This window comes from Spermophilus citellus (genome assembly GCF_964194105.1).
Source record: "Spermophilus citellus genome assembly, chromosome: 18".
Taxonomy (NCBI): domain Eukaryota; kingdom Metazoa; phylum Chordata; class Mammalia; order Rodentia; family Sciuridae; genus Spermophilus; species Spermophilus citellus.
The window spans coordinates 67,794,448-67,821,979 of NC_138200.1; the positions used below are offsets into that span (position 1 = coordinate 67,794,448).

The window sequence follows — 27,532 nt, forward strand, 5'->3', positions numbered from 1 at the left end:
GCCCTTCCGCCACGAGGGCCCTGGCCGTACCTTGGGCAATGGAGTCGGCCATCTATGGACCGAGGCTCTGTTCTGTGAGCCAAAGTAAACTTTCCCTCCTTTAATTGTTCTTGCCGGGCATTTTGGTCACAGAGAGCTAACGCGTGGCTGGAGCAGCGACCCCAGTGAGACATCTCCACTCCTTGCCGTAGTTCTGCAGGAAGTCTCTCCTTCGTAAAACCTGCTGTTTCCCTTCTCAAAACCCCTGCCTCGCGCCTACCCAAGCAGCCCGCCCTGCCCTGCCCCAGGAGGGGGCGACAAGTCCACCAGGCCAGCTCCCACCCAGCTCCTCCGTGGCCAGGCTGGCCTTCAGGGTCCCTCTCCAAGGTCAGCCCACTCCCTCCTGCAGGGTCCTGGGGGGGGGGGTCCTCCCAGGGCTGGTGAAGCTCTTGAAGAGGAAGCCAGCACTGCCACCCAGCTCTGGGCCGCAGGGGCACCTGAGGGGTAGTGGGGGGCCAGTTACCGGTGCCAGGGAGCAGCCAGGCTGCTGGCCGGAGCCCATGTCCTGTCCTGCGAGTGGACAACATAGGCAGGGTGAGTGGCTACCTGCTGACCAGGCTGATGCCAGGCTGAGAGGAGCGGGGCGAGGGGAGGGGCAGGGCTGTGGGGGCTCTCCACTCCCACATGGTGCCTGAGGGGATACCTTGAGGGTCCAGGACTGGTCTTGTCCCAGGGAGGGCCTGTCCCTCCCCTAGGTCACCTGGGAAAGGGGCTTTCTCCTAGCCAGCTGCTCCTGAGGACATGGGTGGGGATTGCTCAACCTGGGCCACTGTCCAGGCACACCGGGTGTTAAGCTCACAGTGGACGTCATCAGGAAGTGCCGCAGGGCAGGGGGTTTGGCAGCCCCTCAGGAGTGCCCAAGGCGCCACCCCAGCAAGAGGGGTGTGGCCGCTGCTGGAGAATGGCCACCGCAGCTGGGGTAGCCAGTCGCCCACTGGGCTATCACCCAGAGAAGCGGGGCTCGTGGCCAGTCTCCTGCCCCAGGTGGCGCCAGGGCTGGTGTCAGGGTGCCGGGCTGCTGTATCACCAGCTGCCTGTTTCACTGTGTCAGGGCTGGGGGCCACATAAAAGGCGGACCAGGAACTGCCTGGAGGTGGGCAGCGGGACCGGCGTGGACAGGCCCACTTCTTCATTTCACAAAGTGGAGGGAGGGCACCTGCCCAAGGCCTCTCTGTGCCCATCCTCTCTGCGTGGGAGGCACCTGCAAGTCCTGCTGCATTAGGAGGCAGCCAGCCCAGTTACCCTAATGGCAGATTGGGCCTGTGACCCAAGCCCTACACCCTCCCCACACCATTCTGGGACAAGGTCCCCAGAGCAGGTCCTGGCCCCACAGGTCGACACTGTGGTATGCCCCCTCCCTCCCCTTGCCTGGAATCCCCCATCTGGGTGCACCACACCAGCACTTTGGCCCCCCAGGCTGGGCCCCTCCACCTCAGGGCTCCCTCAGCTGCAGTCCCTGCCCTGGTCCTGCCTGTCCCTGGCTGCCTTCCAGCCTGGCCACCCCAGGGTCCCACACTTGTAAGGTCGTGACATCCCCCGCACCTGTCCAGACCCTGAAGACTGTGAGAGCGATATTGGGGGGGACCTGGAACATCCCAATACCCAATGTGGCCCCAAAGAAGAACACAGAAGCACCAGCGGTTTTTAGAATCTCAGTCGCATTTCTTTAAAAACAAAAAGACCCCACAAATAGAACTCCCCACCCCACCAGCCCAGTGTAACAGGTTAGCCATTAACACAGAATAGAAGATGTACCAGCCACGAGTCACTAGCTCTGTGGACGCCACAGTGGATGGCCAAGGTGGCCGATTCAGACGCGGTGCCAATACACCACGGCTCCAGCCGGCCACCTGAAATAAATAAACACGGTGCCAACCGTACCTCCGCGTTAGTAAGTGTTAGGGGACAAACAGAGGCTGTCAGGCCAGGGTCTGCGATCCCAGGCCCTGCGGACTGTCGGCCATGCCTGGCTGGACAGCAGAGACTTCCCAGATGGGCCATGGTCCTACTATGCTCCTGGACACTAGCCGGCAAGTCAGAGTCAGCACCATGGACACAGGCCCCAGAACCAGACGGACCCCTCTGACCTGCCTCGCAGGTGGGGGTCCCACGACCTAGCCATACCGACCTAGCCATACTGCACCCCAGGAACACGCTGCACCCTGCCAAGTGGCTGGCACTGCCCTCCTCCTGGGGGGGGGGTGTCAGTGGTCTGAAGCTGAGGTTGAGCTCCCACTGCAAGACAGGAGCCTGCTGAGCTCTTCTCAGGCCTCAGAGTCCCTTCAGTCTGACCTGAAGAGAGGAACCGCTCTCTGCGGGTGACTTGCAGGGACTTCCTGACAGCTCAGCAAGAACAGTGTGGCCAGATGTGCTGGCCAGGCCTCAAGTGCCCCAGGGCACAACAAAGACAAAGCCCACCGGAGGCAGAGAGAGGAGAGCCCAGGAAGGCTTTGCTGTCTTCTGAGAGTGGGATGGGGCACGTGAGGGGAAGGCGAAACCCTGGCCACGGGGGAAGCGAGCCCAAGGGCTGAAGGGCTGCTGTGGTCAGTGGGAGGCAGAGGCCGGGGTCCCCAGCCGTGCCTTGCCTGCCTTCCTGGCTGTCCCTAGATGCACACAGCCCCATGGTCAACCCTAGGGACAGGCAGGGCTGGCTCTTGCTGCTGAAGGTTCGTTCTCCAGGGTTCGCAGGGCAGGAGCCATTTCGAGACTTTAAGGCAAAGACACAGCCAGGGCTCTTCTCTCTCAGCCCTACACCGGCGCTGGAGGGAAGAGGGCTGGAGCAGCTGGAGGTGCGCCCGCAGACAGGCACTGCCACGCCAGTGCAGGTCCTCAGTGCTCTGTGCAGCCACAGCATCGGGTCCCTTGGAGGCACAAGGCACTGTCGAGATGTCTCCCACCTCCTCCTGACCTCTCTAAACAGCAATCAGTTGGTGGCACTGACCTGACCCCAAATTTAAGTTGAATGCAGATGAATAGGGAAGGGAGAAGGCGGTGGGTCCCGGGGAGGGGGGGGGGGCACCAGGCCTGCCCCAGCTCACTGCTGGCACCGTGCCCGGGAGCCACCAGGGACATCCATCTTCCAGGACACCATTCGTACCAGAGTGTTCACAGCTGCTGTGGGTGCCGCCCCGGGCAGGGACGGTGAGGGGACGAGGGAGACCGGGAGCTGCTTTTCTGAGGGCGAGTTGTCTGCGCGTGGCCTTCGCGTGCTCCCTGCCCGGAGCGTCTGCCGCCAGCTAGGTCTCCTGCGGGACCACCTGCATGAGCTTCTGGCAAAGGACGGTCGTGGAGACTGCGGGAGAGGACACAGAGTGAGCTCGGCCAGGCCTCGGGCTGGGCCAGGCGTCCTTCTTGTGGAGACGAGGACCCACAAGCCCAGCTCCCACCTGACCTGTCCCCACACCGTGCCAAGCTGCAGGAGGACAGGAACTCCAAGTTTTGTGTGGCCCTCCAGACCGTGTGGTCAGCACTGGCGCCTCCCCAGGGCCTCCTGGCCAGCAGCACATTCTGCAACTCTCCGTCATGCCAGACTGCCCGGGCCAGCAGGCGAGGAGTGTGGGAGCAGGCGCAGCTGCCCACCCCAGAGCCCTGTGACTGCACAGCAACCTGGTGGCCTCGCCACTGTGCGTGTGCCCGGCCCACACTGCCCATGTCACCACTGTGCCCTGAGACCAGGCTGCCTGCGAGGGGCCCCAGGAACCGCCTGGCACTCTCCTTTTTCTTTGTGGTGCTGCCTGGCCAGCGCCCCCCGCACCCCCCCAGCCACTTCCAGGGCTGGCACTTTCTACACAGAGCCTGCCTGGGGAGGGAGACGGGTGGTTTCAGAACAAGATTTCTGTCCTAAGTCTGCTCAGGGTGTGACCCTGCGTGAGATTCCACAGGGACCCAGGCTGGAGGAGAGTCCTGCTCAAATGATGGGTGGCTCAGCCCTTGGTGTGGGTCTCCTCGCCTGCACAGGGGCCACCCTAGAGTCTTAGGTCACCCAGCGCTAAGGTGCTGGCAAGGCCCGCCGGTGCGGACTCTCTCAAGCCTGGCCTTCCACACGGGTGAGGACAGGGCCCACTCTGATGTGGACCACCCCGGGCCTGGCGCCTTCTCCTGCTCTGCCCAGGAAGGTCAGGCAGTGTGTCAAGGCTGGTGAGTGACAGTGGGCACTTCTCTGGCAACAGCAGCCTGGTTCTCGGGAACCCCTCTTTCTGAGATGAGCTGCTGCCCAGCTCTTGAGCTGGGAGTAGGTGGGTGTCCTCACCACTGACACCCTGCAGTGGCCAAAGGCCTGGCTAATGCCAGCCCATCTCGGCCAGCAGCCTGGACACTCACAGATGCCCTGGAGGAGCCACGTGGGCTTGTTCTGCCACCAGACCCCGAGGAAGTAGACAGGCAGCCCACTGAGGATGATGGCGAAGCCAATGCCACATTCCACAGGTGTCTTCCAGAAGGACACGGCGATGAGGAACAGGCAGGCCAGGATGAAGAAGACCGGCATGGCCAGGTTCACCTGGGGGCAGCACGAAGCAGGGCGTCAGCATCCGGGCCTGGGCTCCTCCCGACCACCACACCCCGCCGAGTGACCTCCACCAGCCCACGGAGAGCTCCAGCCCATGTCCTGTGGCCAGCGGCGTGCCACCCTGGAGCCTCCCTGGGATCTGCGCCCGCCCCACCCACAGCCCCGGCCAGTGCCTGTGCTGACAGGGCAGGCGCTGACTTGCACCTTCCGCAGGGTCGGCCCCGGGGCACGAACTGAGCCCACGTCCGTAGCACTTCACCCCGGCCCTGGCACAGGCACCAGGCATGGAGTGGCCCCAAGTCAGCAGAGGAATGAAAACAAGCAGCCGGGCTCCGGGGGTGGAGGGGGGCTGCTGGTTCCCACATCACAGACACGGAGCCTCTGGGAAGGCCTGGCCACCCACCAGCAAGCAGAGTCCTGCCTGCTCAGAGGGCCCTTTGTGGGTGGACCAGGCACTCCTGCCCCAAACCCGCGGCCTGCAGACAGGCTGGGGCAGAAGCCGGGGCACAGGGAAGGCGGGGGCCGCAGAGGCCTGGGCAGCAGAGCCAGCTTCTCCCGGTCTGTCTGTGGGCGGTGCCGACAGGCCTATTCTGAGAGTTCTGCTGTCCTGCACCCACAGGCGGCCAGGCTCAAGGGAACCGACTCCACGACAGTGCCCAGTCCCCTGGGAAAGCGTGCCCGCAGGACCTGGTGCCTGCACAAAGCCCTCCTGTGGACACCTGCCCCAGCTGTTGGGCTAGTCCCTGTGAAGGGTGGGGTGTCTAGCTGGCCACTCCTCCGACAGCCTTCCTGTGGGCCAGCCTTCCTATGGGCCCTCGTCAGGTGGAACATTAACCATGTTAAAAGGTGCTACACTGGCTACCTGAGCTCCCCGGCTCAGAGCAAGGGGAGACCAGGGCGTCCTGGGCACTAAGTCACGGGGCTCCCTCCAGAGAGCCAGGCTCTTCCCCTCTCTAAAGACAGCTGGGGTGGGGTGGGGACAGGGCAAGGCCTGTGGTAGGGGCCAGTTATAATGACCTAGTACCAAAGGGAGCTGGCCGAGTGACAGGAGCTGCTGCCAGTGGCCACCTGTTGCTCCCAGGACTCCCAGTTGCCGTGCCCCCTCCACCGCTCATGCTCACGAAGCTGACTGCAGTTCCCAGAGCCCTCCAGAGGGCAGCAATGCCCTTTTGCTGGGGGGAGGTGGACACTGGGAGGCCCTGCGGGCCCCACTCCTGCCTCAGGCTCCTCGGGACACTCCAGCCCGCTCTCTGCCTGCGGCGCTGGCTGGACCCACCACCAGTACTCACCTTGATGGGCCGCTCCAGCTCAGGCTTCTTGAAGCGGAGCCAGACCATACCGATGATGGCCAGGGCTACGCAGAGCCAGTTGAAGAAGCTGAAGAAGTTGATGACGGAGAAGATGTCTTTGGAGAAGGCGTACAGCAGGGTCATGACGCACTGCCAGGAGAAAGGGGCTGGCTGAGCCCTGGGCAGGGCCATGCCCGATCCAGGGAGGATCGTGACCAGCCTCAGCCTCCAGCACATTGGGGTCGTGTGAGGTGCAGAGAGGCCAGGAGAGCGATGGGCTTCCAGGACAGTGGAGATGCTGCCCACAGAGCAAGCACAGATGCCTGGACCCAACGCTTCTTGCACACCCTGCATCAAAGCAGCAACCTGGAACTAAACTATGCACCCACCAACTGGGGATCATAGTAAGTACAGAGTCCCCACACTACACAGATGGCCGTTTCAAAACCAAGGTCAAGCTGGCCCTTTAAGCATGTCCAGAACTTCTGTGATACTTCTCTCTTTAAGAGGTGGAGCCTAACCCTGCTCCCCGAGGAATGGCACTTATGGACTCACTTTAACAACCAGGCCCAGGCAGCAAGGACAGCAGACCCGGCCGGGGCTAGGCCACAAAGCACACGGCCATCTTGCTCTCTGGATCACATGTGCAGCGGGAGCCAGCGTCCCATCGCGAGGGTGCCTAAGCTCCCTGTGGAGAAGCCCGTGTGCCCACAACCTTTGGCCTCCTGTCCACAGCCCCTGCCATGCCCTTGGAGGGCAGCATGCCAATTGCAGTCATCAAGCTCTGAGACCAAGGTGGGCAGCCCGCGCTGGCACTGCAGGATGTGGGAAGGTAAAGGCTTTGTGCTCTGGGCCCCGGGTTGGGTGGCTGTCACACAGAAGCAGAGAACTAACAAACAGGCTCAGAGAAGGAGAGAGAAAAGTGCACGGTGGACGCATGCCCAAGCCCCAGAGGTGCCCGGACAGCCTCGGCAGTGGGACTGTCTACACCAGCACGTGCTGCAGAGTTAAAGTGCCTTCTCGGTGCCCGGGGCCTGGCTGACTAGAGCTCCCAGCCCCTGCAGCATCCCAGTCACGATCCGCGGCTCAGGGACAGTGGCCCTTCCCTGGCTGTCCCAGTCCTGCTCACAAGGTGGCGCTCTGGATGCTCCAGAGCCCAGAGCGCCACTGTGTACACCTGGACAACACAGGTGGCGGGGCGGAGGGTGCAGGGCTGTGTGGCAGGCTTACCGTGAACACAAGGGACGGCATGGGTGTCAGGAGCTGTGGGTGGATCATGGACAGGATCGAGGGCAGGTGGCCTTCTCTGGACCCCACGAAGAACAGTCTGTGGACAAAGCAGTGAGCAGTCAGGCCCGCGACCCCACCCGTGGATGGAGGTGCCTACAGACAGCTGAAGGGTGGACCGCACCCAGCAAGTTGGGTCCCAGGAGCAGGGCAGGAGCCCTGGTGGCCTCCCTCCAGCCCTCCTGGTGTTACTCCTGCAGTCCAGGAAGGGGCCTGCAGGACCCAGCAGTCATACCAGCTCCAGGGAGGGCGAGGGCAAAGGTCACACTTCCCGCCTCCCTGTCATCCCAACCTCCACACACCACAAACAGGACTTCAAAGCACAGGCTGTAAAGCAGATGAGGGGCTGGCAGCCGGGCGACCCCTTCGACCCCAGGCGGGCACTCACCTGGAGGACGTGAACAGGGACCCGTTGACAGAGCCGAAGCAGGACAGGCCCACAAAGACAGGGATGATCCAGGACATGACTCCCAGGTGGTAGTTCCCAAAGTCCTGCAGGGACACAAGGACGTGAGCCCTGGGACCTCACCAGGGCCGACCCAGGACCCACTTGGCCTAATCCTGGCTTGTGCACACACAGCCATCCCTGGGATCAGTTCTGGACTGCGGGGACAGCTCAGGACAGTGGCCCTTCCCTGGCTGTCCCAGTCCTGCTCACAAGGTGGCACTCTGGCTGCTCCTGATGGCAGGCCCTCTGGTGGGCCTCCCTGGGTTGCCTGGCCATGCCCAGCTGGCCTCTCGCCTGACCAAGAGCAGGTGCGGGTCTGGGGACGAGGATCCGCCTGCCTCACTTGGGGACTCTCACAGGGCCTGGTAAGTGGGTCTCTGCAAGCGCGGGATCTGAACCAAGTGAGAGACTCAGCCACAGCAAGGACACCCTGCTCCTCCCGCATGGGAGGGCAAGGGGCAGGAGCCAGAGGCCAAGGACACAGCCCAGGGGTAGTCTGTCCACCTGACCAACCGCAGACACGCTGATCATGGTGGAGGCCGCCTGGCGTCTGTGGTTTCAACGCAGCCAAGGTTGAGGAGGACGCCACACCCCGGCCAGCGGGGGAGCCCTCCTGTGACACCTTCCAAGGAGACTGAGGACAGCCGCACGGCCCTTCCAGGTAGGCGAGAGGCTGACATGCAGGAACAGCCTGGTCTCGGGCTCTTGGACCCCGGGGAGGCGGGCAGCTGTCTTACCACGGCCACAGCCTCGGACGTCAGCATCTGCTCAGTGGTCAGCGTGGTGAAGTAGGCCAGGTTCGTCAGCACGTACACCAGGGTGACGATGGGGAGGGAGATGATGATGGCCAGGGGCAGGTTCCTACAACAGGGAGGGGCTGGTTGTTGGAGCACAGCCCTGCGTGTCCCCACGTCTCAGCTGGCTTCTCGGGCAGGGGCCAGCTGCCTGGGCCTGGGGAGCTGGGCCGCCTGGCTGGTGGCTCCATCTGCCTGCCTCGTTGCCCCTGATGGGGTCCTGTCTGAAGGCCCACAGCCCTGACCAGTCCCCACCCAGGACACCCTGGGGGCCAGGGCTGAGAGCCACCTCCGGGGGCGGGGGGACCTTCATACACACGCTAGAGTGGTCCAGAGGACAGAGGGCCACCCTTTGTGTACCTGGGGCTGCCGAGGGCATCTAATGCAGGACAGGTGTCCCAGGGGCACATGTGGTCCACTCCCAGGGCACGGCTTATTCCAGTTCACACAGGTGAACAGGGGCCCAGAAGCCAGCCCCGTCCATCACCCTAATTGTGAGCACCTGGCACAGTTCCCCAGAGGCCGAGCCGAGCCCACCAAAGGGTTTTGGATGTAACCAGCTTGTCCCTGTGACTTGTCCCTGTGATGTCTCCTTCACCCCTCCACGTACCTGTAGGGGTTGATCATCTCCTCTGTGACAAAGTTCAGGTAATTCCTAGAAATCAGATTTCATTATGTCACCCCACAACCATTAGGAAAAAGATACAAACTCAGCAGGGAGCCCCCATAACCCCTGCGCGCCCCCTCACTCCACCCATCAGAGCCAACCCCGGTGAGCAGGGAAGGCCAGGGCCTGGGTTCCAGGTGGGATTGCACTGCGTCTGCCCAGTGGGGCCTGGGCGCACCAGGGCGGTCACTCCCACCTGCTCCTGCTCTCCCGCATCCCTGCCCACTCACCTCCCTCTAGCACCTTCCCACCTGCTGGCCACAGAGCTGCAAGCAGGTCCCAGCTGGGGAGGCTTCAAGCCTCTACCTTGTGCCTGTTCCGAGGACACAGAGAGGGACACATGCTACGGAGGCCTCAGGGGTCCTCTCACGGCCCTTCAGGGCGGCCTGGGGTTGGGATGCCCTTGAGAGGGCTTCCAGTGTCTGTCCTGCCTGTCCCCAGCTGCACACTTGAGTGCTATGAGACCGTGAAGCGGCCAGACGTCCTGGAACCTACCATCCTCCGTAGGCAAAGAGGCCACTGTACAAGGCCAGCACGATGTTGCCCACGTCCAGGTTGGTGCCTTGGAAGGAGGACTCTGGGTTCAGATTAGACACGCCACCTGGCAAAGACCACGAGGGAACGCCGGTCAAAGGATGCCAGGCAGGGCCCTGCCGGAAGGAGCAGGGCAGGGGAATAAGCGGACGCGGAGGCGGGGCCTCTCCCTGCCACCACCTGAACAGCCTGCTGAGCCCCTGTAGAAGAGAGCTGGGCCCCTCCCTGACATGGAGGGGCATGGCCTGGCCACAGCCTGGGCCACTCCGAGAGAGGACAGGCAGCTCTGCAGACTTGGCCACTGCTGCCCATTCGGGTCAGGGTCACCACTTGGCTCAATGAGGGTGACCACCCCATTTGCCAAGGGACCCCAGTAGGATGACAAGAGAGAACACTGGGTGGACCCACGAAGGGTCCACTTGTCATTCACCCACCTGAAGCCTGTGCTTCAAACGCAGCACAGGACCTCCTACAGCAGACACTGCTGGGGCCCCTTGTTCTTACGGCGCTCTGGACCTGGGAGTCTCCCGTAACTGGGCTGGGAGGCTGTGGACCCACCTGCCACCGGGACTGGCATCCTGAGAAAACCTCACCCAGCCCCGGGGGACAGCCTCCTGCTCTCCTGGTTATACTGTGGTCAGCAAGCTGGCTGGACCCTGTGGGCTGGGGACAGGCATTCAGGACAGACACTTTCAACAACGCCTCAGCTGAGCTGCCCACAGCCCCTCTAGGTTCTAACCCACCTGCTCTCCAGTGGAATATTCTGGAGTACCTTACTTCTGAGGAACCCAGCCACATTCCCAGTGCCTGGACCCAGACACTCTGCTGGGAGGGAGGGCATCTGTCCTACAAGTGGGGAAACTAAGGCATGGCCACGTGCCAGGGGTGTGAGGATCTGCCAGCCTGAGTAACACCCACCCACAGTGCTACGGCAGAGTAAGCCCCAGGGACTAGGGACACATACCTGCCTGCTGGTGAGCAGCACTGGACCAAGCCAGCACACAGGACACTTCAGATCCCTGTTTTACCAACAGGTCACCACCACTGCCCTCCAGACTGGACAATAGCAGCCTCTTACCCACTAAGGACAAGACATGGGGCTGGGGACATGCTGAGGTCTCCTAGTCAGAGCCAGATACCTGCAGCCCAAGACCTTGGTGACCCCAGTGCCCATGTGGCACACCACTCTGGCCACCAGCTCAGGGGGCAATCATCACTCAAGATGGTCCCCAGGGACAGAGTTCCTACTACAGGGCAGGATTTCCTGGGACTCGGCTCGACTTGGTGGCCTGAGACGGCCAAGCGCACGCTGGACCAGGTCCTCCCAACCAGCCATGTGACTCTGTTCCTGGGACAGTGTGGCTGGGGCCACCCTACCACGACCTCCCCTGGAGGAGACGGCTGCCCAGGTGCAATGGGACAGTACCCCAGACCACCTAGCCTTGAGCACAGCTGGTCAGCTCCAGCTTCCCACCCGCCATCGGGTGGGAGATAGTGGGAGGGCAGGGTCAAGTCCCCCGGGAGGTGAAGCTCTGCCAAAGATTGTTGGTGTGGGCCCCCAACTGACACTGAGGCCCTAGAGGCTGGCTGCCCTGCCTGACCAGGGACGGAGGGAGCATGGGGTGCAACAGGTGTCCAAGGACCTCGGCAAGCAGCAGAGCCCAGGAGTGTGGCCAGCCTCCGTCTACACTGGATACTGGCCCAGGAGGGAGGCCACAGCTCCACTGACCACTTGACCAATCACAGGCTACCTTCTCTCCACAGGTGCCATGGGGTGGTGCTAGGTCTGCTGGTCTGGACCCCGAGCTGTCCCTGGGCTGGGGCTGGCACGGCCTGATGTGGTTTGGGGGTGACCGTACAGAGCCAGGGCTCTACCTGCCCTAACTGTGCTGCTCAGCCACAGCTCTGCTCAGGGAGGCTGGTCCCTGCCCTCTCCAGGGCAGCCAGAGGCGGCAAGGCCACCCACGCAGGGTGGCAGCGGTTCTGTGGGAGGCTGGTGCTGGCCCCAAGGAGAAATGGGAGACATGCACCCTCCTGAGAAGATGACCCCAGAATGGCAGTCCCACCCCACGATGCCTGGACACTTTCCAGGTTGCCACAACTGGGTGGCACAGAAGGGTTCAGGTCAGAGTGGCTGCTCAATGTCTGGAAACGCATGGCGCAGCCCCAGGCTGGGTCACACTGGCCTGTCCCCCACTGCCCAGGCCAGGCAGAGGTGACTTCCACAGCCTGCCATGGATGGAAGGGACTGCGCTGCCAGCTCAGGGAACGGACAGAAAGGACAAAGTGGACCCAGCAGAGCTGGGTGCAGGCCTGGTCCAGCACAAAGCAGCTCCCACCACACTGAGGTGCAGGGCCTCACTGCCTCCTCTCCTGCTCTGGCCACCCAGGGGCAGTGACTCCGCCCCAGGCAGTTCCTGGCTGGCAGCCTGTAGCAGCCCCTGAAGTCCCTCCCCTGGGTGTCCCCATCCCCACCCATAAAGCGCACCTTCCTGAGGGGCTGGAGGAAGCCGAGGCACAAGCAGCGCTGAGAGCCCAGCAAACCAGAGGCCGCGTGGCCCTGGGAGCTGGTGGGGCCTGAGAACTGAGGGAGGGTGGGCGTGTGCAGAGACCCAGGAGAGAGGTTTCAGGGAAAGAGTCCAAGTCCTTGTCACACCAGTGCAGCCATGGGAACCACCCACCTACCCCGGGGGACAGGGAACTGCCCCTGCCCTCAGATTCCCCCGACAGATGCCGGGAGGGAGGGTTCCCTTGATGGCCAAGTGCATAAGGGAATGGGACTGAGAGTCAGACTCTTCCCACCGGGGACGTGGCCAGCCCTGTGGCCCTGACTCAGGACAGAGGTTCCCCATGGCCACTGTGTCCCCCGAGATCTGGAGATGGCCAGCTCTGAGCTCACTCCTGTGCTCGGAGGTGGGGGGAGCCTCAGAACCCCACCCCAGGCCAGCCCAGGCACACTTGCTGCAGGGAGGGGACCTCCATCCCTGGCAGCAGGAAGGCCACGCTTCCACTGGGGACAGCTGCCATCCTGTCCCTCACTCTGCCTCTGGGCTCCAGCACAGCGGTCAGACAGAGGAAGGCGCTGAAGCGCGAGGCTTGCCGCCTGAGGACAGGGGGAGCCCTATCTGAAGAGATGGTCTGAGCGGGCCAGTGAGGGCTGCAGTGGGACCCTCAGGAATTAGGTGTCCCCACCATGTCTGGCAGAGAGATGGAGGCAGATCTGGGGCAAAGCAGCCACGGGCTCAGGGACGCCTGGAGCCCCCCAAGCTGGAACCCTAACCCTAACCCTCCCCAAGGACTCTGGTTTCAATTTTTTTTTTTCTTTTCTTCTATGTCCTCCCCTGGAGACTTGGGAAGGACAGTCCTGACAACACCTTGACTTTGGACTTGAGACCTCCAGGACTATAGCAGATGGGCATCTGAAGTCCATAGAAGCAGCCCTTTTGCCTTAAGATGAACATTGGCTGTCACAGCCACCCAGCGCTGGGGGATCCTATGCGCCAACAGGCCAAGGTGCCCCCACTGTGTCTCGGACATGCCACCCTAGTTCTGGGCAATTCCCTATCTGGAAGATGGGCTGACCCTTGGCTGGTGCTGGGTGGACACTGGTGGGGCCTCAGACTCAGGGCCTCCATTGCTCTGTGTGGCTGCTGGCTCAGCGGGCTTAGGAGAAGGCGCAGTGCCGGCCACCCCAGGGCTCCCTCTGCCTGTCCCCTGGCCTGAGTGCAGGCCCATATCGCTCTGCCCTCGCCTTAAGTCTGGGAATGTGGACACGGCAGAAACCTGGTTCTGGGGATTACGGCTGGGACCAGATGGCATCTGTCCACCACGGTGAGTGGCATTGGCTTCTGGAAGTCTAGGAGCGGGCATCCTAGACTTGGCATCCGCGGCCCTGGCTTTGACTCCCAGCACCACATGTAGGTGGAACCAGCCCCTTCGCCTGGAGAGCAGCTCTGCCCAGCAACCCTGAGTAGGAAGGCCTTCCCAATCCACAGCCAAGGGCAGTGACCGCCCCTCGTCCTGCTCGGGCTCCCCAGCCTCCATCCTGTGCGGACTGGCCCGGGGCACTGGAAGCCCGTCTTCCTGCCCTCTGATCCCACCCTGCTGCACAAGTGGCACATGTGACTTCCACATCCGTCACTCCTGTGGTGCAAGGACGCACTTCAGAGCTCGAGGAGCACCAGCGGGAGAGCGGCCTCCCTGGCAGTAGCTTCCTTAACCCCAGAGCTTAAAGTGGCCACAGAGGCCCCATGAGGATGCCACATGGCCTGGCACTCCTGTCTCCAGGGCCTGGGTCACCCTCTGTGGAGGTCTGACCCTGAGTCTGGCATGAATCCAGAGGGTGCCTGGAGGCCCTGGGCAGGCCAACCCCATTCTAGAGTAACCCAGGTCCGCCAGAGCCCCCCTGTCAGACCGGCTCCCTGGACCCATGTAAGGGGGGGCTGGCCTGGGAGGGGGTCCCTCTGAGTTTTGCTTTGGCAGCCTGAGGCTGAGCAGTGGCTGGCTTCTTCTCGGTGAAGCCCCTGGACTATTTAGGATTCACTTTGAGGATCCCACCCCCTGCTGGCAGGGGTGGCCCCGAGCGCAGGTCTGAGGAGGACTGAGTGGTGTCCCCAGCTCAGACGATAGAGCCCTGAGACTCCTGCAGCTGCGGTTGGAAGTGGGCTTGGGAGAAGTGACTGAAGGCAGAGAGGACAAAGGGAAGTGTCCTTATCTGTGGTGACCCCAGGGGGCTCGCTCTCTCCACCAGGTGAAGTGACTGTGGGCAGGTGCCTTCTACAAAGCTCAGGTGGCCCCTGGCTGGAACCCGCCCTGCAAGAAGCTGCTCTCAGCATCTAGGGCGTAGGGTCCCCACCCTGGCCACCCCAGCCGGACTCCCAGGTGCTCTGGCCCCAGTGGGAAGCCAGCAGGAGCCTCAGCGTCAGGTAGAAGGGCGGTGGTGGCTTCTGGCAACCTCTCAGGCCCTTTGGGAACAGACCTGGAGCTGGACTCTCCCAGTAAGGCCGAGGCCCCTGCACTGTCTCCAGCGGTACTCAAGGACAGGGCTCGTGACCCTGCATGCCACCGGACTGGGACACTGCACTTCTCGGAGCCTGGGGGACCTTGCCACCTAAGAGCGCTGTAGAACACTCACTCCACAGACCAGGAGTGCCACACAGACCCGCGTCCCAGCCCCCGGCAGGTGACGCAGTGGGAGTCGGGCCCTGGGTGGGCAGCACTCAACCTCCAGGACACCTGGCAGCGAGGGGGTCTAACCCAGACTGCTCCCGGGAGGCGCGTAGAGGAGGAGAAGGGCTCTAGGAAGGCCTCTCCCACCACCGTCCACCCAGCCCAACTGCTGGAGAAAGATAAGCAGGTCCCGCCCTGGGTGTCAGCCACAATGGCCCCCTTGTGCCTCCCCAGCAGCAGTGCAGGGACAGGCCCTCCTTCCCACTCCCACCCTGGCCTCGAAAGCCACGTTCCAGCCGCCCGCTCGTGTTTGGGAACAGCCTGACCCTGGGCCAAGGCCATCGGGCTGTGTCACGAGTGAGGGCCATCTGACAAGATGGCCGAAGGCAGGTGGCGCCCATGCCCCACACACTCTTCGGCCACCCCCTCCCTGACCTGGTGCCCTGGGCTAACCTGCCCCAAGCGCGGACCCCATGCTGACTGCCTGCATCTGAAATGCCCATCTGAGCCGCGTGCATCCCGAAAGCACTGGACTAGACCCAGAGGCAGCACCTTGGCCCCGGCTCCCGCCCAGGGGCACCCTGGTCCTAACAGCCACAGATCAGCACTGGTCAGGACGACAGAGCCATGCAGCCGGTCGCCTGGGGAGAAGGGACATTCCAAAGGGTGTTTCTGGGCGCCCCACCTGCGTCCAGAGCTCTCCTGCTCACAGGTCATGGGAACCCCAGCCCAGGGGGGCAGGGCCAGTGGGGAGGACGGGTGGCCAGGCCTTCCTGGGTTCGTGACCTTCCCCCAGAGCCAGGAACAGTCAGGACCTTCTGCCGCCAAGAGCCCACAGAGGCCAACCTCAGCACTCGGTGTGTGTCCAGGGCCTGTGACCAACTGAAGGAGGACTGTCTGATAAGACCATGCAGGTTCTTAGCTACGGAACATTCCACAGCCTGGAAAGGAAGGGGGCGGGCCCGCAGCAAAGGTGCAGGAGGTGGCAGGCGCGTCTGTGTGTCAGAGCACCCAGGAAGAGGCCCAGCAAGGTGGCCCGTCCATCAACACCTCCAGAGAACACCTGCACAGGACTCCCCTTCACTCCCCCCAGCCCCCGGAGAAGGTGGCCAGGGAAAGACTGGACACCCAGTGACTCGCCTAGAGCCATAAGGTCACCACCAAACCTGGGTCTGTACCTCAACACAGGTGCTCCCAGCGCTGCTCTGACTTGGCCCCTGTCTGTTCATCTCATCTTTTATTTCCATTAAACAGAGGAGCACTGTGTTCCTCACCTGCAGGCCCGGTCTCCACACCACTCAGAATATGCCCCCAGCTGGTTCCCCACTGAGGACAGGCACTCGGGTTTATGCTATCCCCTGGGTGACACTCCCTCTCAAGGGGCTCTCAATAATCCTCCAGGGTTTTTTTTGGGGGGGGAGGGAACGGGGAGTACTGAGAACTGAACTCAGGGGCCCTGACCACTGAGCCACATCCCAGCCCTGTTTTGGATTCTATTTAGAGACAGGACCTCACTGAGTTGCTGAGGCTGGCTGGGAACTCAAGATCCTCCTGAGCAGCTGGGATTAAGGTGTGCGCTTAATCCAAAGCCACACAGCTGCAGGCCCAGGGACAAGGCCACTGCATTTGCCAAGGAACACCAACAAGAGCTCCCTGGAGGCCCTTTCCACAGCTGCCAATGACAGCCTGCGGTGTGACAAGGAACCCAGCTCAGTCACAGGGCAGCAGGCCACTCACAGGACACAGTGTCCTGGCCCTCCCTAGAGGTGGCCTGAAGGTGCCCTGATGGTGAGCACCCACAGCAGAGAACTGAACTCCCGCCTGCTCCCGGGGCGCCGGGGGCCAGTCTGCGCACACACTTCCTGGGGTGTCTGCAGGAGGGGCTCCCTGCCCACCTGGAAGGGCATCAACCTTCCCAGAGGACTCACCCCATGTGGGAGCATGGTGCCAGGGCAGGGCCCACCTGGCTGGGGCCACGCAGCAGGTGCCCAGCACCGCATCAGGCCAGCTGCCACTCACCCTTCCCGATCTGGATGAAGCCAAGCAGGATGATCAGGGCCAGGGCCAGGAGCTTGGCTGCCGCGAAGGCGTCCTGCACGCGGGTGGCAGCTTTCACGCTGTAGCAGTTCACGGCCGTGAGCAGCACTGCGGAGACAGGGCAGGCAAGGTCAGGGTGCCTCAGGCTGGGGGCAGATCCAACAGAAACAGTAGTGTCCCCACCAGCCCCCTCCCCCCAGTTTCAGGTTCTCTGGGGCTTGTTTTGATCAACTTCCTGGTTGAAGGTCAAAGGTTGGAAACACCAAACTCTCAAAAGAGCTGGATCCCAGGTGCCCTAGGCTGGGGCAAAGGACTTCCTTTTACTGAGCTGACCTGCCCTGAGGGGCAGAAGTGCCCTCCACCTGCGGGGAAGCGCCAGCTTCAGACTCAAATCAAAGAAACTCTGCCCCTGGAAGAGGGATGCATCACCTCTGCCCCCAAGTGAGCTCCATGGGGTCCCATGAAACAGGGGGCCACCTGACAGGCCAAGAGAGAAGCAGGACAAAGTGGATGCAGCCACCATGGGTGGCAGGAGAGGAGCAGGAGCCTGAGGCAAGAGGCCTCCCCACACAGGGCACTCAGGTGGGCTCAGGGGACAGACGCACACTCCAGTTCCACTGCTCCCCGGCCAGCAGACACCAAGACAGAAATCCACACGGAGCCTTCTGCAGACATGCGCAACTGCACCGGGAAAGCCTGAAACCCAGTGTCCTGGAGGGCCAGGTGGGCATGCAGCATTTGCAGGAGTCATGGGCTCAAGCCTGCAACTGGTCCTGCCAGCCCCACTGGACATCCAGCCCTGAGCCAGGGTGGGTGGTGGGCATCTCAGTGTGCAGGAGCCAACGGTGAGTGCCCAGGAGCCACCGGTGAGTGCCCAGGAGCCAGTGGCACAGCCGTCCTACTGAAACGAGGTCAGTTAAAGGGCCACAGCTCCTGGCTCCTCCCTGGTTGTGGACCTCCTATGCTCCCAAGGGTCCCTACGCCCAAGACACCAGCTCTCCCGGCCACGAGGAGCCAGCCCAGTGTCTACCAGGGAACCCAGGCAGGCCCTTCCTGGGGGCTGCTGTAAGGTGGGCAATACAAGGCCTTGGAAGGCCTGCTGGACTCCACAGGCTGCAGGAAGGTCTGAGAGGTGCTGAGCTGGCCTTTCCTGATCCCCTACGCAGCAGCTGCCAGAAGGCCAGGTTAAGACGGGCCTGACAGACAACTGGGGGCTTCTCTGCTAGAGACATTTGTAAAGTTTGAGAAACAGGCTTCAAACCAACAACTCTGAGGGAGGAGAGCGCAAGCCCCCTGGCAGGTGGCCCTGGGGCCTGCTGGCCCGACTCCTTCGGAAGCACCTCATTAGCTGGCTCCCTGACTTCTCTGTACTGGAGCTGTTGTAACGACGGACAGGTCACTCTGCCTTGAGAAGGCATGGTTGACGCGTGCTGAAGGTGTCATTTTGATTACTACAAGGACACGTTTGTCCCTGAGCCCCCTCCCTGACACACATTGGGGGAGGCGGTGAGCGGGGCAGGCCTTTACCCAGGGCTCCCGGCAACACAGCAACGCTTCTATTCTAGCCTGGCACCTCTCTGCTGGGCGGGGGGGCGGGTCCTGCGTCTGCAGGAGTCTCACATTTCCCGATAGGTGAGTGTGTCACCACGTGGTGACTCAGCCCCTCCTACCGGCTCCCCGCCTTCCGGATGAGGCAAGAAGCCAGCGGATTGCATCACTTACCCATCCGGTGGGCAGGAGAGTGGCAACCAGCCCCAGGCGGCCCCGCAGGCCCACCTCTCATCCCCCAAGGAGAGCAGGCTGCAGTCTCCACAGCCACCTCCAGGGGCCAGGAGCCCAGCAGTGGCTGATTGGGCTGAGTCGCAGCCGGGAACCTCCCCCACCCTCGGAGCCCAGGAAAGAGGGCAACCAGAGGCCACGCTGGACCCCACACCAACACTGCAATCCCCGAGAGGCCCTTTGTGGCCACCCCCAAGTCCTGCCCTGGAGATCCAAGCCAGCTGTTCCCTGGCTCCAGCTGTTCTGAGCCAGGGCCAAGTGGACAGAGAACCAGCAGGTGCCAGACCATGACCACTCTGGGCAGAGCCCTCTCCTGACATTAAAAACACAGGTCACTGGCAGCCAGGGTGCCCGGGCAGACCACTCCATGATGCAGGCTGTGCTCCGTGTCCTTTCTCAAGATCCAAGACGAAAGGCCACCGTAAGTAAATAATGGCATCTTCTGGACCTTCCCGAGTCCTACAGTCACAGGACACTGCCCCGAGGCTGCCTTGAACCTCAGCTGCCCACCCTCAGCTTCCCCAAGGTCAGCTGCTCTGATGCCAGTTCGTAGGAGCCCACCACCTTACAGCAGGTGACACAGAAAGCAGCTGTGCCACATCAAAGAGGGGGCACGGGCAGGAGGCTAGCGCCCTCGGGGTACCCTGTGTGGCCCCCGATAAGCGCAGCTGCATGGGCTCACAGCAACAGCCAGGGCCAGGGAGATAAGGCAGCACCCTCCTCCACGGGCAACCCAGCCAGGCTCACCCCACGGCCAAGCCCTTCCTCTCCTGACCCCCAGGTGATGAGACGGCTGCAGGGACTCCCGGGTTCAAAAGTGACAGAGGGTCTCTAGGCAGCAGCAGGCTGGAGGGATCCCTGCCTGGCCAGGCCCCTGCAGTCACCCTCCAATGAGCTCCTGCCCACCTCCTCTCTCCCAGGCTCCAGGTCCCAGCTGCACCCTCCAAACAGCCCCTATCTCCAGGTCCACCTGGGCAGGGCGTCAGGGTGTTCTTGAAGAGCAGGACACACTGCCCCACGCAGGCAGGAACACTCCTGGGGTGTCTGACTGCACCAGCCAGTGTGGCAGGCCCCGCTGGGACATCTGGGACACAGACTTCTGTCCCTTCCAGACACCACAAAGAAGGACAGCGGAGCTGCTGTGACGTCTTCCAGGGCCCAGAAGTTAAAGGCACGGGGACTCTGCGGGTGTCAGGGTCCACCCATCAAAAGGGTCAGTACTCAGGGCTGTGGGGACGGTGCAGCCTCAGGCAGGTGGTCTGTGTTGTGAACTTGCCAAAGACTGTTCTGCCCAGGACTTGCCCACAGCATCACGCCTCTAGAGGCCCCTGAGACAGCACAGGCGAAGTAGCCAGCAGGATTCACTGGTTCCAGGAAGCAGGGCCAGCCTGGTCCCCAAGGGCACCAGGCCAAGAACAGAACCAGCTGACCACTGCAACCAGAGCTGGCCAAGACCTGGGCCCAGACTGCGCAGGGGCTCCCTGCCAGCCCAGCCCAGCCCAGCCCCTGCCAAACAGGATGCTGGGCATGGGCCCAGATCTGTCTGGCACACACAGGGACCCCATAGGCTGAGCATCCTCACCCCTGACACATTCCCCAGGGCCCCAGCAGGGACTCACTTCCTGCCTGGCACTCGCATCCCTACAGGTACCAGAGGGCAGGCACCTCATGACCAGTTACCACACGGCTCACAGGACCAGAGTCCCGAGGGGTGGAGAACTGGGAGCAGCTTCGACCTGGCTGGGCCTGGCCAGGGCAGGGGCTCTACCTGGCAGGAGCCCACCTGCACACTTGGAGGGCCTGCCTGTGACCCCATGACACCGTCCTGTCCCACGGGGACGAACCAGCTCTGTTCCTGCTGTTTCCCCACCGCTGGCCACTGGGAAAGACAGACCCTCAGGGTGGTGGAAAGCAGTTCCAGCAGGGAGCCACTCAGAGGGGACCCCAGGAAGCCTCCCCCTGCTGCCAGCCAACAGGCTCCGGGGATCCCGCCTGGGCTGCCCACCTCCTGCACTGGCCACCCAACCTTCTGTGGAACAAGGACTGGGGCACACTGTCAAGCTCCCTGTGACTAGCTCGTGATCACAGGGCTTTGTGCTGCTCCCTGCCTTGGAGCCGGCCTTCTGCGTGCCAAGCAGGCTCCTCACCACCCCACGCACCTGGCCCTTCCCATTTCTGACCAGCGGTGTCCTGCACGACCTCGCAATCCCACCAGCATGGGAGTGGGATGTCAGCAGCTGTCCAGAACGGGGCAGGGACTTTCTTTTTAAAACAGGCCAGAAAGCAGCAGATTTACTACAGTAACACAGCCACGTCAATGTTTATAGCAGCTCAATTCACAAGAGCTAAACTGGGGAACCAACCTAGATGCCCTTCGATAAAGAAAGGCATCCTTGGATAAAGAAATTATGGTACATATGCACAATGGAATATTTCTCAGCAAAAAAAAAGAATGAAATCATGGCATTTGCAAGTAAACGGGTGGAGCTGGGAAATATCATGCTACGTGAAGTAAGCCAATCCCCCAAAACCAAAGGCCAAAAGTTCTCTCTGAAAAGTGGATGCTGAGCCATGCTGGGGAGCTGGGTGGGGACAGAAGAACTGTGACTGGGAAGAGGGGAGAGAAGGGGCACGGGGGCAGGAAAGACGGTGGAATGCGATGGACATCATTACCCTAGGTACATGTGTGACTGCACATAGGGTGCAACTGCAGAAATGAAGAGTCGTGCTGCAATGGTGTGCAATGAATCAAGTGCACTCTGCTGCTGTACAACCTAATTAGAATAAACCAATTTATTAAAAAATAAACTCTTAAACATCTGCAGGCATCCTACGTGTCCCGAGACAAGGAGGAGACCCTTGAAAGGAGACTTCTTTCACCATGTTCTTCAGAAGCAAGCGTCCTGGGGGACAAGGGTTCCTGAGGGTCCCTGGTTCTGACTGGCCGGGTGGCTGTGGCCTGTTACCTGACAGGTCTCAGCCTGGCCTCTACCCATAACAGGAAGACTCCCTGCTCTCTTTATGGTGAAGCAACATTTGAGCCTCATTTGTGAGGCCCTGTTAAGATCTGACTGGTCACCGCAGTGCACCTTCAGAGGGCTCAGCACCACTGGCTGAGACAGGGGCTCGGCACCACCAGCCAAGCGCCTGGCCCACAGCTCACCTGCCCTCCTAACCGTGCTCCTCCAGCAGTTAAGCTAACCACGAAGGAAAAAAGGAGGGCAGACCTGCTCCAGCTGCAGGGTTACGTGGAAGACATCTGCAGTACCCCATTTAACACCCTCACTTGAAGGTTGAAGTAATGGAACTCAGAGAGGCTATCCATTTGCCAAAAGTCACACAGTAGTTCCTCCTCAGGAATGATTACACTCAAGTCTCCTAAATCCCATGCCCAGGCCACTGGATAGGAGTCACCCTGGCTGTGTGTGAGAAGCCCAGAGCTGTGCAGGATTCGCCCTGCTCAGGCTTTCTTGGTGGCCAACTCAGGCTGACAGGCTCCTAAGAGGGAACCCAGTGAACAAGTCCAGGAGCCTTCCAGCTCTGCAGCCTGGCCTGGTGGTGCGTCCAGGAGCTATGAGCAAGGATGCATGAGCAAGGGTGGATCCACACTGGCCTTGGGCAGCTGGTGATAAAGCCCAAGGGCCACACTTGGGCAGCTCACACCAGATGATCTTAGCAGTGACAGAGGTCAGCCAGCCCAAGGTCAGGGTGACTCAGGGCGGAGAGGGTTGCACACATCCTGCCCCAGGAGCTAATTCTTCACATAGCCCAAGTCCCAGCCCAGAGAGGGGTGGGTCCCCGCACGGGGCAACGCCCTGCCTGGGGCAGGCCTCATGGAAAGGGGCTGGGGAAGGGAGCATCCCCCAGGCCTGAGGACAGAGGATGGTCAGTTGGAGGCAGGGGCCACAGCTCTGGGCACCCAGCCTACCCTGGCCTCAGTTTCTCCAGTTTTAAGTGGGGCGATTTCAGAGAGCAGAGACCAGGGTGGCGAGGGCGGAGAGCTCTGTGCAGGCAACACTGGGGGCCGAGGAGCCCCATGCTCACAGGCTGGCGGCAAGGTGCCTGGAAGGCCTTACTGGGCAGAGAGCCTGCACCTTCTACGGGATTACCCAAGGGGTCTGTGAACCAGAAAGAAGGTCAGGAACGCTCGCCACATCTCGCCTGCTGTGGGGTCACGCGCTCTGTGAACCACCCCAGCAGGCTTTGGCCCCAGGTCCCGTGATGAGGCGTGACCCGCTCAGGCGGCAGCCACACTTTCATGTCTGCTGGGAAAGCCGGGTTTTAGTGCTGATTACAGAGCTGCTGGCTGTGATGCTGGCACCCACTGGCGCCTCGGGAACACTAGAGCCTCTGCCTGGCTCAGGCAGCATCCCAGCTACGATGGCTGGCAAGTAGGGACAAACCCTAACACTGGCGAGGGTTCCGCGGGCCTCATGGGACAGGCCTGTATTGAGAAGCAAGGTCTACAGGGGTGGACACCCTCAGAGTGGAGGAGGCCAGCAGGCCAACTCTAAGATTGACTCCTTCCATCCTTTCTGGTCCTCACCCCCGTGCCTTGGTGGCATCAAGTCAGCTGGCCGTGGCTAGTTCCACAGCCTCCAAATACCCATCTTATGTACCCGGACTTTCTAGGAGGGGCTGAGCAGCCAGGTCTGGCGTTTCTCCAGCCAGATCGCCCGATGCCAGATCATCTAGCACTTGTACTGAGCACGGAACCCAGAGCTCCAGGAGAAGAGACACCTGCCACTCACCTCTGCCAGTCTTCCCCTCTCCTCCTTTCTCTTTGCTAAAAGGCATGAGTGAGCCCAGCGGCTACGTCAGGTCAGGAGAGGACAGGAGACACTAAGAACCTCATGGCCCACGTCCTCACTGATGGCAGGATGGGCCACGAAACACCACAGAGAGGAGGCTTGAGGGAAAGTTCTCAAAACTGACCCGTGTTGCTCCTGACCTGACACCTGGTGGAGAATGTTGCAGGTCACAGGTCCTAGACACCCACCGGTTAAGAGAGGCCACCAGCCTGTCCCATGCTCATGAGGTGAGGGGTGGCAATTAGGTAGACGGGCTCCTGGCTCTGGGATCCTAGGTGAGCCTGCCCCTTTCAGCTGCCTGAGACCAGAGATTCATGGGGCTGTTGGTTGGCAATGCATAAGTGGGGGTGGCTGTCATAGCAGGTAGTGTCCCATCCCCACCAACCAGGAAAGAGTGGGAGACTGTCTTCATTAGAGAGCCAGTCCCAGACCAGGTCCCCCACACCCACTGGCTTGGTAGGTGACCGTGGTGGCAGAGGGAACAGAGAGCCCCTTTGGATGCCTCCTTAAGAGCTCCCTGGGGGGAAGGCGGCAGCTGCCCTGGCCCAGAGCCTGCCTGGAACTGCAGCTGATTCCCCACTGGGAGGCCTGATAACTGGGATCTAATCCCCGCCCAGTGAGAATCTCAGCTTGTCTCTGTGACTGCAGCTGATAAGATAAAATCCAGCATCACCTGAGTTCCAAGTGGTGCTACCTGTCCTCACTGCACAGTAAGGAACCCACAGAACCAACCCTTGTTCCAATTCCACATGCCACCAAGACAGCAGCAGAGGGGACGTCTCTCCCCCTTCAGGACTGACAAATTCAATGTTCCATGAACGGGCTCGGGCCTGGGGCCCAGGCCAGGCCACAAGAGGAGCTTCTACACTTCACCATCTGCAGGACCCCTCAGTGCATGGGGGCCACACTGTTCCTTTTTAACAAGGGGAAAGAAACTTTTGAGGGACAGGATAGAGAGCTAGAGATCAAACGGCAAAAATGAAAGCTTCTCCCCAGCATCTGTGCCTTCTGTGTTGTCAGCAGAACCCTTGCCAAGGCAGAGTGAGGTGCAAGCACAGGTGAAGACCCAGATGCCAAGGTACGTGCACCACAGTGGAGAGACCCCAGGAAGGAGGGGCACAGAGTGCCCTTGCTCTTCCTAGGGGGAACTTGCAACCCTGCTTTACGGAGCACCAGGACGCACTTCCACAGGGGTGTCAGGCAGGTGCTAGACAAGGCTGTCCTGCAGACTCCTACCTTTGTCACTAAAAATCCTCCTTCCATCAAACACCAGAGCAACTCACACATACCCTGCACGCAGGTCAAGTGTCGACGGCTGATGGTACTTGAGACTGGGCCTACTAGTGGAGGCATTGCTAACTGACATCAGCCCCCGCTGCACCCCAGAGGGTGCAGGGCAAAGGCATTTCCACCAGCTCACCCTAAGGCTTCACCTACTGGGGCCACAGGGACCTGTGAAAGCTATTTAGAATCTATGTCAAAGCCCTGTATCACAAAAGACCTCCAGGAACACCTGGCGTGGCAGCTTCCTGGGAAGGCACTGTGGCTATCTATGCCTTCTGCTCGGTGCAGTCCTACGGTTGCTCTGCAGCTGAAAAGCAGGAGCTGACCTCTGCGTACTGACCTGGAAACCCTGCACTGTCACTTCAAACTGAGTTGTGCACAATGATCCAACTGAGATTGAAAGAGTACGCGATTATATTTATGGCAGAAAAAGCTCCAGAAATACGCACTGTTAGCCATGGTGTGGTGGGCGGCTGGAGAAGGAATTTGGACCAGCAAGCAGTTTGACTCGCTGCACATTGGTACGGTCAAAATTTTACATGGTCACCTATTCATCTTTTATTAGAAAGAAGACTTCAGAAAACCTCCACCCTAACTGCCCACTAGGCCAAAGCAGCCTTTCCCACAACTTGCCAGCACTGTCAAAACTTCCACTCGGCTCCCAGGGTCCATCTTCCTAGACAAGAGAGGAGCCTTTTAACAACATTACCAACCAGGCCTCACCAAGACACACTACCTAGAAACGACGTAACTGGACAATTAAAATCCTCCTACAGACAAAACAGGCAAACAAAGTGTTCTCTGCTAGAGACTTGCTCTGTGCGCACACAGCACACAGTCCAGCGAGTCGCCCCAGTGTCTCCTGGCCCACCCAGAAGTCACAAGCTCCCTCAGCTCCCATCCAGTGCACCCTACTGGGCCTTCCCATCAGGCTCTGGGTGCTGAGCCCCACATTCTGGAGTCAACCCTCCACCGCGGCCTGGCCCTCTCTTACCTCAGGAAGGCTTCGGATCCTAGAAGCCCGCACAGCCCACAGGGTTTTTGCCGTCTGCATCTTGAGTTTATGGAGTTTGTGACTAGAGAGGAAATGGTCTCCAACTGTCTCAGCCCCGAGCTCCCAGAGCACTGCCAGTCAAGGGCCACTTCCAGGACGCACACAGACCCCAGAACTTCACGGATACAACCCCAAACTCTAAGCATCACCCTGCCAGCCATGTATGCACCATGGAGGTGCAGGAAAGCCCAAGTGCTTGGGTGTTCAGGGCAGTGCATCAACTACAAATGTAGGCTGGTCAAGGCTGGCCATGGGATGAGCGTGAGTGGCCCAAAGCCAAAATATACAACACAAGATTTTTTCATCCTGAAATCCCACAAGAATACTGTCTTGAAAAGCAGCAGTCCTCTCTGGCCCACTAGTATAGTGCCCACCAACATGATAAAAATGCCCAGGGCTGGGGATGTGGCTCAAGCAGTAGCGCACTCGCCTGGCATGCGTGCGGCCCGGGTTCGATCCTCAGCACCACATACCAACAAAGATGTTGTGTCCGCCGAGAACTAAAAAATAAATATTAAAAAATTCTCTGTCTTTCACTCTTTAAAAAAAAATCTCTCTCTTAAAATAAATAAATAAATCCCAGTGGCTGTTTCTTGGCAAACTTGGGACCCTCTAAGCCCACCCAACCCCAACACACAGATTTAGTGTCAGGCAACCTTCAGAGGAACTCAACGCTGCTGCTCAGCCTAATGAGCACTCTCAGTACACACAAGTTCATTACTACGCTTTTCTATGAGTCAGCCTGTGCACTGATTCCTGACAGGCTGGTTTGGAGAACAAAAATGAATGATTTCTTTTAACTGCAATTTCCCTCTTGACAACCAGTCAGCAACTGACGCTGAAAAGGAAACCAGTGGTTCACTCACTCCACGTGGTGCCCTGAAAGAGTCAGGGCGCACTGCTCTGCGGGGCCCGGGAAGGCTGGCGCTGCAAGAACTGCTCAAGTCCTAACGGGTTAGGTGGGGAGACCGAAGGCCCGCTGGGGGTCAGCGCGCAGGCCTCGCTGTCAGAGGTCTTCCCAGGCCGCCCCAGAGTGTCAACGCACGCGGGTTCGTGGACCAGCGACTTCGGGGATGGGGTGGTCCAGGTTAGGGATACCAGGAGCCCGGATTGGGGAGCAGAGATGCAGCGTGCTAGGAAGCGATCCAGGGGCCCCGGGACGCAGGGGCCCGGCTCGTGCCCGCCCGCCGGGGTCCCGTACTCACGCACGCAGAGGCAGGCCACGAGCTTGGCGGCCTCCTCCGGCACGGGGCAGGTGGGGAAGAGCGGCTTGAGCAAGTAGGTGGCGAAGACGAGCGCCACGATGTACTGCGAGGACGGCCGGATGATGAGCAGCTCGATCCAGAGCTTCAGGAAGGCGGGCAGGGAGCCGTACACCTCCAGCATGTAGGCGTAGTCGCCGCCGGACTTGGAGATGGTGGTGCCCAGCTCGGCGTAGCAGAGCGCGCCCACGATGGAGAAGATGCCGCACACGGCCCACACCACCAGCGCCAGCCCCGGCGAGCCCGCCTCCTTGAGCACGCCCGTGGGCGTCACGAAGATGCCCGAACCGATGATGGTGCCCACGATTATGGCCACGCCGTTGAGCAGCGTGATGTTGCGCTGTAGGGTCACGCCCTCCTCCGCCGGGTCGCCGCCGTCCGCGCGCCGCGCCGCCAGCATCCTCTCCCGCGCCTGCCGCTCCTCCTCCTCCTCGACCGCCGGGCCCGCCACCGCGCGCCGCTTCGCGCCCGCGCCCGCCATGCTCGCCGCGCCGGCCGGCTGGGCCTGGACACGAGGTGCGCGCCGCGGGCGAACGAGAAGAACGCGCGCCCCCGAGCTGCGGCGTCTGCG

General features: G+C 61.1%; 1 protein-coding gene and 1 long non-coding RNA gene across 2 annotated transcripts; one reads left to right on the forward strand and one right to left on the reverse strand.

The window, feature by feature from the left end:
• Window positions 1-1,692: 1,692 nt before the first annotated feature.
• Window positions 1,693-27,532, reverse strand: SLC7A5 (solute carrier family 7 member 5). The gene is made up of 10 exons (XM_081275320.1): window positions 26,905-27,532; window positions 16,754-16,879; window positions 9,527-9,632; window positions 8,975-9,019; window positions 8,308-8,431; window positions 7,511-7,614; window positions 7,066-7,162; window positions 5,836-5,985; window positions 4,360-4,537; window positions 1,693-3,331 (listed from the first exon to the last, which is right to left on the reverse strand). Exons 1-10 carry the CDS (start codon window positions 27,440-27,442, stop codon window positions 3,276-3,278), a joined length of 1,524 nt encoding a protein of 507 aa, XP_081131446.1. The 5' UTR covers window positions 27,443-27,532; the 3' UTR covers window positions 1,693-3,275.
• On the forward strand, window positions 8,098-9,609 carry LOC308638177. The gene is made up of 3 exons (XR_014019768.1): window positions 8,098-8,231; window positions 8,876-9,012; window positions 9,473-9,609. It is a non-coding gene; the product is annotated as an uncharacterized lncRNA (long non-coding RNA).